An 18,561-nucleotide genomic window follows, 5' to 3' on the forward strand; every position below is an offset into this window, starting at 1 on the left:
ACTGATGACAGTCATACTAGCCTGATTATGCTGATGGCCAGTAGAGCCAACCGACCACAGCTCCAGGGTTGATGACCTCCCTGCTGTACAGGCTCACTGTTGATACTCGAGAGGAGGGAAGGTATAAAAAGAATTGAGTTTCAGTGAAACTCGGTATTCATGTCTGAGATTATCCATTGTATACTGTAAATCCTTTCATTTTGTAATTAGTGATGGGAATTTTAGATAATGAACTCTTAAAGTGAAGTACATTTATTTTTTGGTTTGTAGGTATAGGATTATCTTCCTTCATTTAATGCATTAGTCTGCCTAACAAGTGTCACGCAAAGTCATCATGCATATGTAGACGGAAACTACAGATGAAACTTCAGGTCCAGGCTGTAAAAATTTCAGCCTGAAGATCCACTTCCTTGGCAACCTTCACTATATGTCGAGGGGAATTGAAGCCATGATTAGAACTGCTCTCCGTCCTAGCTTTTCTAGGTCCCACAGATATTCTAGACATTCTGTGGGAGAAGAAAATCTGTCTTCTGTTAACCTTCCAGGAAATCAGACACAGAAGACATTGTATGCTTCTTCTGGTCAGATCTCTGTTCCTGGAGCTATGGTAAAACAATGATCCTTTATAAAATATATTTTGTCTCGTCTGCATCACTTCTAACCAAGACTATGGAGTAGAAATCCTTATAGATGTTACACGTTTCGTTACTGTGGAGAAAAAATAAAAAAACTTGTATATCCTTCAAAGAAAGAAAGGTTAGGTTTTAAACGAATTCCTATGACCTCCAAATCAGTGTGCCTCAGGCAACAAGACCAGGTACAAACGATCGCTCGTGAGATCGCAGTAATAACACAAGAACAAAAAAGAAAAATGGTCTTTTGGACAATTTTCAAAAGAGAGAGAATCCAGCTCTGTGAAAATTCAGTTACACTGAGTGTAGAGGTGAAAAACAGAAACCTGACAGGACGTGCGGATAAGAGAAAATATTGGTTTTGTGTGAATCTGGGTTAATGGGGTTTTCACACACATACACACACACACACACACACACACACACACACACACACACACACACACACACACACACACACACACACACACACACATATATATATATATATATATATATATATATATATATATATATATATATATATATATATATATATATATATATATTCAAACTGTAAGCACTTTCCTCGCTTTTCTTAAGTGACAGAAAATATATGTCTGTGAAGCTTTCGTATGTTATAAGATATACTTTGTTTATTCACATGAGTGAAATTCACAGTGCTGAACACGTATGTCGTTTTCTACTAGAAATGAAGAGAACTGCAGAAGAGTATTCATACTAGGGTGAAAATACTCATCGATTTGAACATAATGCAACACTTTAAGAAAATTACAACGGTGGAATAAATTTCTATTATCGTGGTAATAAAGTCAAAAACCTGGCAATTAGGATGCCTTGAGGGGGTAGGAGGTGAGGGGAGAAGATGGTAGACAGGAAGGCAGGGTAGAGGAGGGAGGGAGGGAGGGAGTAGGGAGGAAAGATCATGATCAGAAGGATATGGGAAAGAAGCAAAGGAAATCGGGAAGAGATACGTAAATGGTAAAGGGAGGAAAGTCAGTACGGATGGGTAGAGGAAAGGGAAGGAAAATAAAAAAAGAGGAAAAAGAGAGAAAGAAACGGAGAGAGAGAGAGAGAGAGAGAGAGAGAGAGAGAGAGAGAGAGAGAGAGAGAGAGAGAGAGAGAGAGAGAGAGAGAGAGAGAGAGTTACAGCCTCAGATAAGTGGAGAGTGAGGTTAGAGCGGAAGCTCAAGGAGCAGTTCGTGTGATCAACAAGTCAATATTTAGTGGAGACTCAGAGGAGGGAAGCCATAGGTAGGAAATGACACTCAAGGCCAGAGGTGCGGGAGGCAACGTGAGGAGATAAACTGAAAACACGAAAGGATATGAAAGAGGGAAGGAAATATAGGGAAGAAGTATAGGCTTTATGGCGAACAGCTGAGAGGCAGTACAATAAAGAACAGCTGATTAAGGCGGACTGTGTCAGAAGAGGTAAAAAGACACGTATCTTAGTGCTTTGTTGGTGTCTATCGTAGGGTAAAGTTGTTCGTGAGTTATGGAGTTATGTTTGTCGTAGGGAGTGAGTTGTCAGTGATTGGGGAAGTTTTCATCATTGACTAAGGAAGAATTGGTATTCATAAGGTGACAGTTTCTAGTGATTAAGGGACATTGGTGATAAGGGGACAATTGCCGTGATTAGGAGGCAGTCCCTTGTGATTGTGGGATAGATGCTGGTGATCAGGAGATAGTTGTTGGTCATTATGGGACAATTGCTGATTATTGGAGAAGTTTCTGACTATTACGAGACAGTTACTGGTGATTAGGAGACAGTTGATGATGATTAGAGGATCTATAATTGGTGATCAATAGGTTATTTGCTGGTGATTAGGGGGACAGTTGTTGATGAATAGATAACTGCTGACGATTAGAAGATAGCTTTAAGAGAATAATTAATGATTGAGGTATATATGTCAATGAAAGATGAGACCAGGCCAGACACGGTCCAGTATAAGGGTAAGGAGAAAGTTGAGACAGTCTCAGATGTGAAGGAAGGGAAGTGAGGGAAGGTATCCCAGTACAGTGTACCGAAGGTGTCAGTGGACGCGTTCATGAAATGGTCACAGGAAAGGGACGAGGTGATGGCTATAATGAAAAGCTAAAGACGAGGCTGAAATGAAAATATAAATCTCTCAAAATAATCTTTTTATTCAGCTCTTCTACATAAACTGAAAAATATGGTGTAAAATGACGGAGAAATGATACTCATAACGCAGGTTAAGAATTTGAGAACTGAAGAAAAATCAGAGCGGGAATTTCAAGAAGAGTTCAGACCGCTTGTGATATATAACTAACGTTTTTATATACTCATATGCAATAGAAAATTAAAAAAAAGATCCGCCAACTCAGTTGGAAGAGAAAACCCATACCAACTGACCCACCAACGCGACGCCCCTCTAGTCGATTGCTGTTGACGTCACACTGTGAATCCCTCCAACACACGCACACACACAACAGACCACAGCCAGAATGTCTTTGTCTATGTCTGTGATAATCTGCTGCGGTATGTAAGAGACATTCATTTCATATATTTGTCTTATCTTGATCGTGTGTAACTGGCAAGCGCCAGAGGGACCTAGAATGGAGGAGACAGCCCAACCTGGAACACACGCAGCCTGTCCTGGAACACACACACACACACACACACACACACACACACAGCCTTGCCAGGAATACACACACCGCCTGACCTTTCCCTCTTCACTTACGCATCTCGTGTTAGATATATCTATATATCTGTTAATCACTCGACTGTGTTAGCCATAATCAAGTGGTTAGTGTACCCAACTACTACGCAAATGGTACGAGGTTCGAATCCTTGCTGTTGGAGGGTATGTGGTAATTCATTTACTCGGTTTGCGTTTCATAATTGGCGTGTCACTGAGCTAAACTTAGAGTAGCTGGGCTCAGCAAAGTAGTCATCTTGGTGAAGAAGAAACACGACTCCGTAAATCTTTTAATCCCGATATATGGAAATTTCGGATGATGTATTGTTTGTGTGTGATCTCCTGAGTGATTTGCTGGGCCAAGAAACCCTGCTGTAAACTCTCTCTCTCTCTCTCTCTCTCTCTCTCTCTCTCTCTCTCTCTCTCTCTCTCTCTCTCTCTCTCTCTCTCTCTCTCTCTCTCTCTCTCTCTCTCTCTCTCTCTCTCTCTCTCTCTCTCTCTCTCTCTCTCTCTCTCTCCTCATGTATACATACACCGTGTCAAATAAAAGCGACTGAACTCTAAAGTCGGTCTCTGTTATTCTTATCCCTCGACATCAACTTACCTTGAGCAGTCTTTCTTATTTACACAACACAGAAAACAGTTCGGTCAGAATTACAGGACCGGAAAACACACAGCAAAAATTGCCTAGGCATTTTAAACTGGCTTTGCTCTGGTGTGTGTTGCTGTCTGTGTCTCCTTATGTATACAAAAGCATGTGCATGAATCTGTCTTTGTTTATCTGTACGTTCGCATGTATGTATGCATATGTATTCGTGTATTCGTGTAGTATCCTTGTAAAGCATATCTAGTTTTGCATGACACATTCAAGAAACACACTAATTCATACTTATCTTTCACCCCCCCTGAAGCTGTAGCGAGCCAGTGTGACGAGCTCACACTGAAAACGCAGGTGTTTGTTGTTCCATTCGCACACTCAGCCTTGTATTCTTCCTGAACCCTGGCTATAGCCCTCTGAAATGTTCTCTCTCGCCCTTTCTCCTCCTCCTACTACTACACTTTCAAAGATAAGCAAGTTACTGATCCTCATTCATATGCCTCTCTCTCTCTCTCTCTCTCTCTCTCTCTCTCTCTCTCTCTCTCTCTCTCTCTCTCTCTCTCTCTCTCTCTCTCTCTCTCTCTCTCTCTCTCTCAATAACAATCCTTTACGGTCATCTCTCATTTCTCCCTCGTTTCCTTCGTCTCCCCTGTCCTCCTAAAAGCTGGTTCTGCACCTCTCGTGGAAGGGAGGTAATCCCCAGTCAAGTCAGTGTAAACATAAGATGTTGGTCTACCCTCTAAGGGGATGAAATGTCGGACGTATCGCTTGGTTCTGTGGCACGTGTGCCTGTTGATTTGGCCACTTACATTCCCTGATGTTTATCCTGGCCCTCCAGCCACGGAACCTTGTTTACGTTAGGTGTGGTGGCCCCAGTCCTAGCTCCCACTCCCGTATTTTCTGTATTTTTTGTTCTCATTGGAGGCTCCAGTCACGGACAAAAGTCTACATCAAGGCCAGGCCACAATTGAAATAAAGATAGGCTAATGAACAGGAAAAGGAACAGAAAAGGGAAATTATTTACAGAATTGAAGTGAAAAATCTGACTTTTAAAATGTATCAGGTCATAGTTGTTGAGGGCAGAGAGTTCCAAAGCTTCGGCGTGTAGGAAAAGGAACAATAATCAAAACGGCCCACCCTTGAGTTGCCAACGACCACACAGTAATCATGTGACGCACCAGCTTAACGAGTATTGCGTAGTCTAGCAAGTAGTGGGGGCACACGAGCAGCCAGCTCTCGGAAATACCCAAAGTAAAACTTATATAAATATATATATGATCTTGTGATGGTACAATTTTGCAATGAATTATAATAACCTATACTGGATAACTTGTATTCTCTCTTAGGTGCAAATATTAGCGTGATGCGAAGTATATCTCACATCCCTTCGAAGACATTGGTTCCATTTGCCACATACATCAAGAGAGTTAAAGTTCGACTATAGATGTTTCGATCAATATAAACTTTCACCACTGCCCGAGATTTTAGTGAGATAAGTAGCCAGCTAAACATCCCCTGCAATTATAAATCGTCCCATAACAATTGTAAATAGATTATCTAGCGAAGTGCTTTGTAAATTTCATAACTATACGAAATGCATTGGTGGATTATATTTTTTACTGTCTGTTTTAATAACTGTGTAATATTTGTCCTACATGTTCATGCTGGCTTCCGTGCAGAAAATGTAGTTGATGACTATTAGATTGAACTCAACTGCACATTTGCAAAGAGTTCTAATTTCATTATTTTCTCGTATCTGATATACAAAAGGATTGATGGAAGCTTAGGATTACCCGGAGTTTCATTGACTAACTAGAGACATGTTCATCCACTACCAACTTGATCTCATATTTCTTCACTTAGAGAAAAAATATTTTGCACAACAAGCTGCTTATGTGGATAGAATTTTGTTTTGGAGACGTGGACGGTAAGTTTCTACCTATATGTATGTAGACATGACCGGATAACGTGCCTGAATGAAACCTAGTCCTTGATGTAGCTGCAACAGAAATGTTTGCATCAGATCATATGAAACGGATGAATGAAGCTTTGAAAAAGACAGGATGATAGACACGTATATTCCCACATGCTAAACTACACGGTAGGAAAATCCAAAACGAATTATTAATACGTTCATGAATAAAACTTATGAACTCGTATTCTTTTCATCAGTTGTATATTTTGTTATGTCTGAATCTATTTCAGGTGAACAATCATCAAAATTATATTTACATCTGAAAACATAGATTTCCTCATACTTGCTCGAAAAACCCTCGACATCAGTTTATATGTTGAATTCATGCATGAATTTCACCATCGCCAGACCAGGTCAACAATGCTTATATTCATAACCCACTTTGGGTTATTTATTTATCAATATAACATTGTTCACATCGCATGAACGGTTCATGCCCATGTCATGAACTGGTCCATGTTCTTGTCGTGAACGGTCACTGCACTTACCATGAACGATGTCTTATCATAAATGGTCCATGTATTTGTCATGAACATTATGCATGTTCTTGTCACGAACGGTCCACGTACTCGAACTGAACTGTCTATGCACTATGAACTTTATTTCATGTTTTTCTTTCGTCAACCAGCACCATTTGTACCATCCACAGAAATCAGATCTAGGAACAGACCTGTAGATGACGCTGTCCCTCTAACCCCCTTGATGACACATCATTTGAAACAAATTACTATCGATTAAAGTACGATATGCGGGGGTCGAACCACGGACATGGGGTTTCAGAGACGATAGAGATAGTGATTTTGAGGCTTCAGTTCGAAAACTGTTTCTGTCGCTTCTGAAACCTTATTTTCATTGGTCAGGCCTACTCAAGCTGGTATACATGATGACTGTGCGTTAGTTTCTTATAATTGTTACTTTCTTGTGTGAAATGGGAAAATGTGTTCTATAATCATTTCATAGGTCTTTCCTCATTAAAGCCTATGATTTTCATAACTTATGAATAATTTCTCATTTATTTTTTCATATAAAATTGATTATTATATGAGAGAATGTTTCATAGTTTTGGTAATGCTTTCCATAGTTTTATCCTTATATGCATCACATTATCATATATAAGCAATTCTGGTATTTAGATGGAAAAATAAAAAGTAAAATCAATGTTGTGGAAAAAAATATTTCCTTCATCCTTGAAGTCAGTAAAGTAGCTATCAAGAATCATTTTCTTGTGAAACCGGTGATAGATACTGAAATCTAACCTTTATGCGATTAGCCAGGTAAAATGTCTTAGCCATCGAAGCTCTACCAAACAGCTGAAACCCATCAGCAGCAAACTAAATAATCCAAAAGAAACGTGTCAGTAAATCAACTACCACTCGATGCCACAGATGAAACGAGACGACATTGAGCAATATATAACACTCAGTAAAGATGAAACTTATCGACAATGATCCAACTGTCGACAATGACCTCATACTCAATAAGCCAGGTGAAACATTTCCTCGAGGGTAGCTCGACACTCGAAGACCTAGCGGAGAACCTTCTATCCCGTACATCCGAATATGTTTGTTGGTGACCTCGCTACCTCTGCAAGCAGGAGGAAGGACTGAACCTTTTTAATTCATTCGTCCTCCTCCTTCCTGACTGCTGGTGGCCTCGAGCAGGGACTGACCCACTGACTCGTTCGTCGTCCTACTTCTTCCTGAATCACAGTCGCCAAGAAGAGCCTGTGTTTCCATCTCCCGCTGATGTTTATCAATTGTTAAAGTTATTGAAATCGTAAAGATGTCAATATTCGGTTCTGCAGCCACCCCAAACATAATTTTGGTCATATGTGAATATACGTGTGTGTGTATGTGTGTGTGTGTGTGTGTGTGTGTGTGTGTGTGTGTGTGTGTGTGTGTGTGTGTGTGTGTGTGTGTGTGTGTGTGTGTGCACATACAATAGAATTTACATGTTTGACTTATGGATCACAAAAGCCTTTGAAAAAGTAAATCATTTTGTTCATCCACCAGAAAAATCATGAGACGTTGGAAATGTTCCCTATTTCCCCGAGGATCCCGCTCGTATCAACTAATAGCCGCTATCCAGCCTGTGAACTCACCCTTCCCACCTGAGGCACAGAGTTATATTCATTACTTTCAGTCCAGTTCGCTGGTTTTACACAGCGTGTGCATGGCCCCCCATGTCTCCGTTTTCACGTCTACGAGAGCATGGAAATTGACACACACACACACACACACACACACACACACACACACACACCACAAAAAAAGAGAAAAAAAAGCTAAAGCTGGGTTACGTGTGTGCACTCTCTCAAAAAAAGTACCGGTCTCACGAGCATGAAGTTTCTAATATAATCTACAACTGGCCGACCGAGATTAAATTTTGACTTTGCTGCCACCCTGATGCAGTTGTAAACTGTATCAGGGTGGCAGCGAAGTCAAATGTTAATCTCAGTAGGCCAGTTGTAGATTATTAGAAACTTCAGGCCCAGAAGGGGCTGATACTTTTTTGGGAGAGTGTACGCACGTAAAAGATACGGCTCATATATACAAGGGTAAGAGACTGGGCAACACGAGTGCAAAAATCTCTCCTCGTAGCACGCACATAGTAATCACAGCTAGCAATCATACACACACACACACACACACACACACACACACACACATACTAATACTGCCATACTCCCTTCTTATTGTGCACCACAGTTGCCATCGGTCGTCCCATCAAACACGAATAACTGCTGAATATTAAACCTGCCACACAGCAATTACTTTATGTTTTAGTTACCATACAGTATAACGTCCACACACAAACTAGGGTGCTCACACATCATAACTCATATATATTGTAGTTAAACCGCTACAGGTGTGTCACACACCAAGTGTAGGCCTTCTAATCCGTCCGTTTAACTCAACGTCTTCAGTGCAAGGATCCGATCCTTGGGTATGATGACTTTTCATCCAGTACGACCATCAAGTCATCACACCGAAGGATTGTATTTTGTTCTGAAGGGTGGTAGTGCCGTTTTGTTCGGTGTCGTACCGGCCTGTTCAAGGGAGAATTGTTCATAAAATATACAGAGGTCAGAAAAGGATAACCTGGCCCTTAGCGCAATGGGATGAGGGGAGACTAATAGAAATAAAAAGTTGTTTGTATCTTTACTTCAACGGAGCGGGTGAGAGCAGCTGTTTGCTCCCAGCCTCCGAGAATATTAGATTGCCAGCTGGATGGTAGCCAGGGAAGTGGAAATGCCACGAGGATAGGGGAGGAGAGAGGCATTTTGAAGGCCAGAAAAAGGTGTGGTAATCCCAGGGGGACCACACAGATGGCCAGAACGTGCAGTATGACGGGTTGGACTCCAATCTGAAGCGCAGTAATGTTGACATATCCTTTAGAAATCGTGCTGGAAATCGTGCTGAGGGCGATGGAAGCTGACTTCAACAAGGGGAATCACGTCAGAAGCCCATGCTAAAGGAAGACTTATGAAAATGAGCCTCGAACTCATGTAGTGAGGTAGAAAAGCTAGAAAGTCATATTGAGGCCAAGAAAACTAGAATGCTATGATGTCTAGAAAGTTCATGTGCCCCTGGACGTCATGTCAGAAGGGGAAAAAAGAGGACAGCGATGATACTTGTCAGATTTGGGAAATTTATTTAGCTCGAGGGAGGCGGTGCGACCCAGTAATATCCGGACACATCGCGAGGCAGGGTCTCCATATTGGCCCAGGGACGATTTTTCTTTTGGAGAATTGAATAGGGTGATGCTTACCGTAGGGGGAAGGGAGATAGATAAATAGAGGGAGAGATAGAGATAGAGGTAGAGACAGAGAGAAAGAGAGAGGGAGAGAGGAGGGACAACAGAGATAGACTGAGAAACAACTGAACATACTTTAAAGAAACCTTCGAATTGTTCGACATCTTGACCGACGTAGCCACAACCTTTAGTCATACTTCTTCTGACTTTTATTATCACCCTCCAGCACCACGTAGACTCTGAGCTTCCAAGGTACACACACATAGGCATTAACCAGGTCAAGGGCAATGCATACAGATATCCATATCTCCCAAACCAACGTGCTATGACTATAGCAGAGATCAATCCTCCTCTGTCAGGCAGAGAGGTGGATGAGATGACTCTCTTAATCATAATCTATTACTCACTGATCATAGTGTATTATTCACTTCATCGCAAATGATTAAATCCAATACAAATTACGATTCTATATCGTCATTCTTTTATATTAGAATTTATTTGAAACTCATTTCATTTGATATGTGAAAGCTGAATATTTATTCACATGTAAAAACATCTATCACAAAACCAGCACTGACTTTCTGTTATCAATAAAAGATTGTTTAAGTAATGCAAGATTTAGAATACTGTGTTTTTAAGAAACTATAAATTTATTTGTGTGTATTCATGTATGCATGTGTGTGTACAACTATAAATGTTTGTTCGTGTATGTGTATCTTCGTAAGTACTTGTGTTCATACACTTAAGTATGTGTAATTACGAGTTGTATGATACTGGGGGAATTGTTACACTCGTTTATTTGCACACGCACACACATCCTAGCCTATGCGTATACGTGTGTGTGAATGCATCTGTGTGTGTGTGTGTGTGTGTGTGTGTGTGTGTGTGTGTGTGTGTGTGTGTGTGTGTGTGTGTTTGTGTTTGTGTTCATGTGTGTTCGTACAGAACCCCGTATGCAATTCATTTTAATTAATAATAGTATAATTTGTCCCTCCTTGTAATTTAGCTAGTTAATTACCTTTTTACCAGCGGTCCACAGGTATCATGTTAATGTCATTTAATAGCAAGGTTTTTCATTAAATTATATGAATTGCACCAGTACGCATGCGCTGGAAACCACAGGGTGCGCTTTATACACAGTGAGGTCAGATAAAGTGCTTAGTATTATATCTTTTCATCTGTCCGGTGATAAATTTTTAGCCCTAATCTACTCTGACACTTATGGTTATGGGTTTATATTATAATCTCTAATTACTCAGGAAATATGTGAGCAATATACATAATTCATACACTTGCTGATCTGTGCTCACATTATACATTTGGTGCCCTGTATGATAATATTCTGGTGTGCAGTGTATATTTCATACAACGTGTGTGTTCTTTATACACCCTAGCCTCACAGTCATACATTTATACATCTTGTGATCTGTACTCATTTATCCGCTGCAGTAACCATACATTCTCCATACACCTTCTGATCTGTTTTATAAACAATACTATGATATTGCCTGTGGCGACCTGACCGGAGGGGGAGAGGGGGAAATCTACACAATGTGGCAAGATAATTGTAATGTTGAATTATCCACTCCTCCTTATGGGTCAGATGATGTTAAATGAAATGAGGGAGATGTGCAACGAAAAGTATAGGATAGGAAAGAGTATCTATCTATCTACCTACCTACCTACCTACCTGCCTGCCTACGAGTACCTACGTCAAGATTTTGCCAAATGGTAAGGTTAGCGCGTAGTACTCACCACTCCCTGCAGGAAAAGGAAAACTAGTCATGTCAGTTACAGTTGTCAAGTTTTATGTGTGAGCTGGAGATGATTGCTAGACACCTGTGTTGGTACTACAGAAAGAAAAGACAGTATCCTGGGTCATGGAGTGAAATTTGACAGCTATGGTGATGCTGTTTCACTGTGCCGCCGTTACTAATAGAGAGAGAGAGAGAGAGAGAGAGAGAGAGAGAGAGAGAGAGAGAGAGAGAGAGAGAGAGAGAGAGAGAGAGAGAGAGAGAAATTCAACCTGTGTGGGTGGGTTGGGAGAGGGATTTCATAACGCTGAAGGGGATTGGAGAGACATTGTGCAGAAAACAACGATAGTGAGGACAGAGCATACACAAGAACAACAGCAACAAGGAGTAACCGTTATGTTACCTCCTCTCCTCCTTACAGGTAATCGTTCACCATTTCCCTCATCTTTAAACCTTTTTTCATTTAAGAGCCTAGTGTACAAACTACTACGGAGCCCTGATTTGTCCCTAAGTTCTTTTTCACTTATTTTCCTTTTACCAGAGATGGCCTTTGACTAGGGTATATCTTCCCCGTGTTATGGCTGTCCTTAGGGACAAAATGTAACATGTGAAAGAGAGACTCACACAAGCAATGCACTGTAGACATACACTTCCATATAACATACTTAGAACACGCTGTACTCAGGCTGTTCCTTCCTGGTCTTTATAACTAGACTATTGTTATAGTGAGGGTGTCGCCGCTACAACGTTCACACAGCCCAATAGGAATCAGCAGCACGTATTACTGCTATGATATACGGCACTCATGAACTTGCCTGGTCTAAAACCATAAATGGATGCTTAGCCCATAACTTGTCTTGGCTATTGGAGACCAAAGTGTTCACCATTATTTTTTCTTTTTTTTTTATTTCGCTTTTACGAGGGAGTTTTATGCTTCGCGCTTGTCTTTCTTGGTCTTTCGCTGAGTGTAGATGACAGGCATTCTATAGATAGAGAATTTACTAAGACTCTGCGTTAGACAAAGACTCTAAGATGATACCCATAGAGTGCAAATAAAATCTATGGTAATGGAACAGATTTAATGTAACTTTATTATCATGCAACTGTCAAGATAACTGAATTGTTTACAACAGTAAACGTAGCGACTCTGTTGTGCCTATGATTTAAGGATTCGCTTGTTGTGGAATCAGTTTATGTATATAAAAAGATACAGGTGACAATCAAATTTATCATCAAAATCATTATCATTAGCATCACTATTATTATCATAGTTATCATGATTACCAGTATCATTGTTAGTATAAGTAGTGGTAATCATAGGGTAATACTTATAGCTTACTAGATGATATAATCAGAGAATGATGGGAAAAGGAATTAGAATGCCTGAACAACCCGTAATGTAGTACCTAGATGGAATTCAGGGTCGTTCAGAACACCAAGATATATTAAGGATTCATGACTCAAGACAGGAACGGAGGGCGTGAAAATAACCCCCTCTAGAAACCAACGAGACCACGACAAATGATGAGGAACAGCTTGGTGTTGACGGTGTGTCAACACAAGTGGCTCCCACACCTCTGTTTTTGTCCGGCCGGCTGACTGGGACACGTCGGTGCGCGGGCGGGGCCGCCGCCCCTCAATAAATATTTCTGAAGGTGGCGCTGGTGTACGCTGTTACGCAGGTATGAGCAGGTTTGTTTTGGCTCAGAGGCTTCAGAAAAATCTAATATTACCACAGTCATGGGGCTTAAAACTCCACTCACGGCAAAAAAATAAAAAAAGGAAAAAGTTCTTATCAGACCCGGCGCTAACAGACGCTCGACTAATACGACCGTCGGCAGGAAGAGCTTAAAAACAGTAATTGAAGAGAGATACAGGAACATGTGACCATGTAAGTTACCACTAGTGAGCTCAAAGTGCGCGTCAGGCGGCGTATACCACCGCTTCGGGAGGAACTCGACTCTTCACCAACCAACCGAATAAGAAGTAAAAAGAAGAAAAGAAATTCTTGCCAAACTGAAAATGAAAATAAAAAGAGTCTAAAAAAGTTCTCAGATCCAATTATTACCCGCGACACTCCAAATGAACTATAGTTAGGGGACCAGTTGAGCCACAAAGCTAAAAGGATGAAAGGGGGTAAAAAAAAAAAAAAAGTGGAGGACGGGAAATGAAAAAGTTAAGAAAAGTTTCAACAGTTAGGAAAGAGGAGACCAAGCTGCCAGACGGCATGGGCCTCAACGCCTCGGAAGAAGGGAGTCTGACGGGACCCAGTGCAAGGTCCTTCTGATACATACAGGTCGGAGGAGGATCCTAGGAAAATAAACCTGACCTATATAACCAGTTTTTTGACCACATATTTTCATTTTTTCTAGAATTTCCATTTTGCTTTGAACCTCATAACAGTTGCTGTTCATGTGCTGAGGTTTAAAAGCTATACTTCAGTGAACTGTTCGTGCTATAAAACCTTCGATCAATTACACGCGCTCATAAAGTTCTTCATTAGCCACTACACGTTGTTCACTGCTACCATTAAAGGAGATATTAGAGTGATATTAAAGACAATACACACTTTCGTCACCATCTTTTCCAGCTTGGAACCAATACAGAATTTTAGTCCAAAGATGATTATATAAAATGATTACCTTACTTTTCAGAATTCATTTTTATAGTGGGAGACTTCGAACTGTTATCACAGATGCAATACATCCTACCGAATGAAGATCTGGTGGTCTAAAAGTTACATTTCACGAAATACTCGAGTTATTAATCCTTGGAGTAGTGATACGTTCGTAGAATTTTAATTAGTCACGAGCTGCGGGTCCTTGAAGCCATTTCATATTCCCTTCGGACAAGGGAAGAAGTATTACGTGTCATGCAAGGCGACTACAAGGGACGGGAGCAGGCGTTGATTTCCATCCTCCCCTCCTGTGTTATCGTTATCCACAGGTAGCAGCAGAAATAGGCGTGATCAGTAGTCTTACCTGTACCTGACGTTACCCCGCTAGCATGGAGGGAAACAAAAGTATTATAAGCAAGAAAAGTTCTTTCTTCTCCTTCCTACCCATCCCACCTACCCACCCAGCAAAAAAAAAAAAAGTAATGAACGCACAAAAAAAAGTCTGCAATGAAAGTCTCTTGATAGTGATTCCTCAGAACAGAAATGAGAATAGATAAATGATTTTAAGACAGTCACTCCGCTCCATTTTCCATATTCCTTGCTCTTTTTCATAAGATTCGAACCTCCATTTCCTTGTCAATCTTTTTTTTTTTTTTGTCTCATTCATACATTCTCTCCAGTACAACATTTTCTTTCATCTCTTCTTCTTCTTTTATTGTTCATATCTTCTACCCTTCATTTCCTTCTTCCCTCCTTCCTTCCTTCCTTCCTTCCTTCCTTCCTTCCTTCATTCATTCATTCATTCATTCCACTTGACTTAATTTTCATTTCCTCTGCCCTCTGTCTCCGGCTTCACCATCGCCTCACATTTCGCCTGAATATGTCCCACTTCTCCTCAACCTTCCCTCCCACGTCATGGCTCTCCTAAAGTTTTAGTCTAGCAAAGTCTGTCTTCTCCCTTAATGAATGAGAAGAATAGGGTAATTAGAGGTTCATGTGAAATTAATTACTTTAACATTTTTTTCATTTTGGAGCTGTGTGACAAGAATTGGTTGCATATGATGCCAGTCTTGCTGAGAAAATATATTAGATAACTAGATTTCATATTAACTAATTAGCTGCAGCTGAATTGTTGATTTCCATATTGCTAATTTTCTTCAATTTGAGAATAAAGCTCTCACAAAAATGATACATAGTATATGTAATCATATATTGTAAGGTATTTGTTGTCATTTACGTAATCTATACACAAACACCAGAGTAATGCAGACACAAACCCTGAAGAAAGAAAAATTAATGATAGATAGAATACAGAAGCACTGAGAAATAGATTTAGAAATATAGACTTTAACAATTGTTTATAATAATCCTTCTGATTATCATCCTTAGAAAAGATTAGGTTATGTTACAGGTAAGTGGTAGATTTTAGTGAGCTCCTTGTTACTTCAAGGTACAAGCTGATACCTGATGGAATTGTGATTATCATTACTAATAATTGAATGACTGTCAGGATTTAATCTCAACAGTCGTAACTAATTGCAGTTTTATTCAGGGATAATCAATTCAACATGCATTACGTGTAAGGCGCCACTCGTGACTACCAGCGGCATCGTTCTCACAGGCAAAACATATCTTGTTATACTTTAAAATGAAGCCAACAAGCGTAACGTAACGTTTTGGTTTGTCCATTTGTTTCGTTTTCTTTAAACATAATGATATTCAATTTCACTCTGTGTTTTGAATTCACGTTCATTGGAAGTGAATGGTAAGCTTGGGTTGGTGTCAGGGATGAGGCCAGGCGGTATGTTTGGTCCCACTGTGTTTCTCCCGCAAGGTCAACAACAACAGTAGAGTCTAACAAGATTTTCAGTGAAGACGGTAGTCGGAAGCTTCATGGTCTTATTATAACTAGCTGAATTCAGTATCAGAGGATGCCTGTGCTTTTACGTACCATCAACTTCATCGTTACTGTTACCCCTGTGTCTAGGGAGAAAGGGTGAGTATTGTTGCTTACTTCTATTTCTACGTGTGTGTGTGTGTGTGTGTGTGTGTGTGTGTGTGTGTGTGTGTGTGTGTGTGTGTGTGTGTGTGTGTGTGTGTGTGTGTGTGTGTGTGTGTGTGTGTGTGTGTGTGTGTGTGTGTGTGTGTGTGTGTGTGTGTGTGTGTGTGTGTGTAAGAAGTTATGAGTTTTTCTTTGATGACATATTGAATACCGTCATGTGACAGTCATATTTACCATTTCAGAAGTGGAGCAGCTGAAGTTGATGCACTGATGTCTCATGAAATAAGTATTCACTAATCTTCACCGAATACTCTTAAAAATTCACTCTGACCAATTGAGTCTTCCTAGAGTGAAAGTTCCATGAGTCCTTCTCATACAGACTACCATCACAGTTTATCAACACAGCAAGGAACACTCCCCAGTACATGGATACACACACGCGCATACGCACATTTACAGAGCACTTCTAAAACAGTTCGTTTCGTTCTCCCTACTGCTTCGGTAGAGCCCCATCGAGGCTGAGGTGCATCTAGTGCTCTACTGTTCTGCACCCACAATATATACCTACTGGAGGCCACGAGCCGTATGGGAATCCCTTACCCCCTGCCTCACTTGAATTCTCTTTTCATTTCGTCAACAATAGTTGAATGCCGTCTCCTTTTTTTCTGAATGTCCACTACTATCAACGTACCAATGGAAGCCTTTCAAAAAAAATGTAGATTCTAATGTATGATTTTAAGATATAAGACCATAACGTAGTACAATGACGTCGTCCTGATAATAGGAGTGGTACTGGGTAGGGGAAGATCCACGACTCCTGGAGGGGAGACCCGGCTGGCGACGTCGAGCTCGACCTGCTTGTGGCAAACTGTCAGCACACTGATGGCGAGGGGAAACAAATAGCTGAGGGTGAAACAAACACCCTAGTGACGAGGGGGACATTTACCCTTACCGGCTGGTTGGCTGGCTGGCTGGTTGGGTCTCTTTCCCTCGATCCCTGCTGGTGGTAGGGGCTCAGGTCAGGCAATGGCGAGGGACGGACGGATGAATTTGACAGGACACTCTCTCTCTCTCTCTCTCTCTCTCTCTCTCTCTCTCTCTCTCTCTCTCTCTCTCTCTCTCTCTCTCTCTCTCTCTCTCTCTCTCTCAAATCGACATTCCTCGTCTATGGTTGGGTCATCTGTAACGCCCGTAATAACCAAGTTTGACCCAACTAAAGGTCGCAGTTTCGTTGCAAATGTTAGAGTGTTTTAGTTTGTCATCTATCATCAAATTTGCTCAAGTCCAGAGCTCAGGACGCTTAATTTAGGAGTTGCAGGGCAAAATTTCTCAGACTTTAATTACACGTTTTCCCTAAAAAAAAATGTTTTATATTCAGCTCGAGTTGGGTGTGTTATCCAGGCAAACAGGCGGTTGTGTTCCTCTCTTTGAAGGAAGGTTGAGGAGAGACTGAAAGAAAACAAGGGAAGGAAGTTACTGTGGGGTATCTTACTTTGTTTGTGGTCTTATAACCTGTCTTGTTCGTATCCTTATAGCCTACCTTGTTTGCTGTCTTATAGCCTGCCTTGTTTGCCGTCATGCTCTACCATGTTTGCAGTCTTTTAGCTTGCCTTCTTTGCTGTATTTAACCTACCTTGTTTACTGTCTTGTAGTCTACCTTGTTTGCTGCCTTGTAGTCTACTTAGTTTGCTGTCTTTTAGCCTGCCATGTTTGCTGTCTTGTAGTATAATTTGTTTGTTGTATTCTAGCTTGTTTGCTGTTGTGTAGACTAAATTGTTTACTGACATGTAGCCTAATATTAAGGACTATAAAAGTCTGATTTTTGTATAAACAAATAATTATTCATAGGATTTTTTTTTCTTTATGCATCTACCCCCAAAAATTTTAGATGCTGAGGCGCATTTTTCTTTATATTCCGATAACGTATATATGCCACGCATTTGACGTAACTGTCACGAAAGCGTTGTTACTTGCGTAAACTGTCTTTCGTTACTGCTGTGTATGCTTACCAGTCACTGTACGTAAACCGTGGTACGATCAAGATCAATGGACAAATGTTCTGTTATAGAACAGATGTAGAATAAGATCTGGTAACGTCACGAGAATATCCTTTGCTAGAGAACTGTTCAGTATTCGTTGAAATGGAAGGTGTCCGCCAAGCCACAAATGGTTGTTCGGCCAGTTCAACTCTGGATGGAAAGAGAGGGGGGGGGAGGGGGGGAGATGTTTCCAGACCCGCTCCAGCTCTTTTTTTTTAGTCGCCTTCTACGAGACGCAGGGAATACGAAGGTAATATTCTTTGACTCGGGAAGGTAACAGGACTGCAAAGTGGCAGATTAGTTCTAGCCAATAAAATGGACTTTAGTACTGCAGAGCAACTATCTCACTGGATAATGTCCTGTTGCTAATGTGCACTTTTCCAACCAGATTGACATCAGAAGAGGAAAGAAGTTAGCATGCCTTTCCTCTATGTCTCCTTGTGGATTTTATGAACATATGTTCACCTGACCCACGCTATGTAAAAGAGGAGGAAATTGATTATTAATTATATAGTTTTTTATGTT

The 18,561-nt window shown here is 40.7% G+C and overlaps 1 protein-coding gene across 1 annotated transcript in view; it reads right to left on the bottom strand.

Annotated features, from left to right (window-relative positions):
• The window catches only part of LOC139759690 (opioid-binding protein/cell adhesion molecule-like), a 124,481-nt gene extending 107,975 nt beyond the window's left edge, over window positions 1–16,506 (bottom strand). The window contains exon 1 of the mRNA XM_071682090.1: window positions 16,232–16,506. Within this exon, the coding sequence (XP_071538191.1) occupies window positions 16,232–16,276 (45 nt within the window). The 5' untranslated portion in view covers window positions 16,277–16,506. The remainder of the gene's footprint in view (window positions 1–16,231) is intronic.
• Between the last annotated feature and the right edge of the window lie 2,055 nt (window positions 16,507–18,561).

The sequence above is a fragment of the Panulirus ornatus genome, chromosome 33 (assembly GCF_036320965.1).
Source record: "Panulirus ornatus isolate Po-2019 chromosome 33, ASM3632096v1, whole genome shotgun sequence".
Lineage (NCBI taxonomy): Eukaryota > Metazoa > Arthropoda > Malacostraca > Decapoda > Palinuridae > Panulirus > Panulirus ornatus.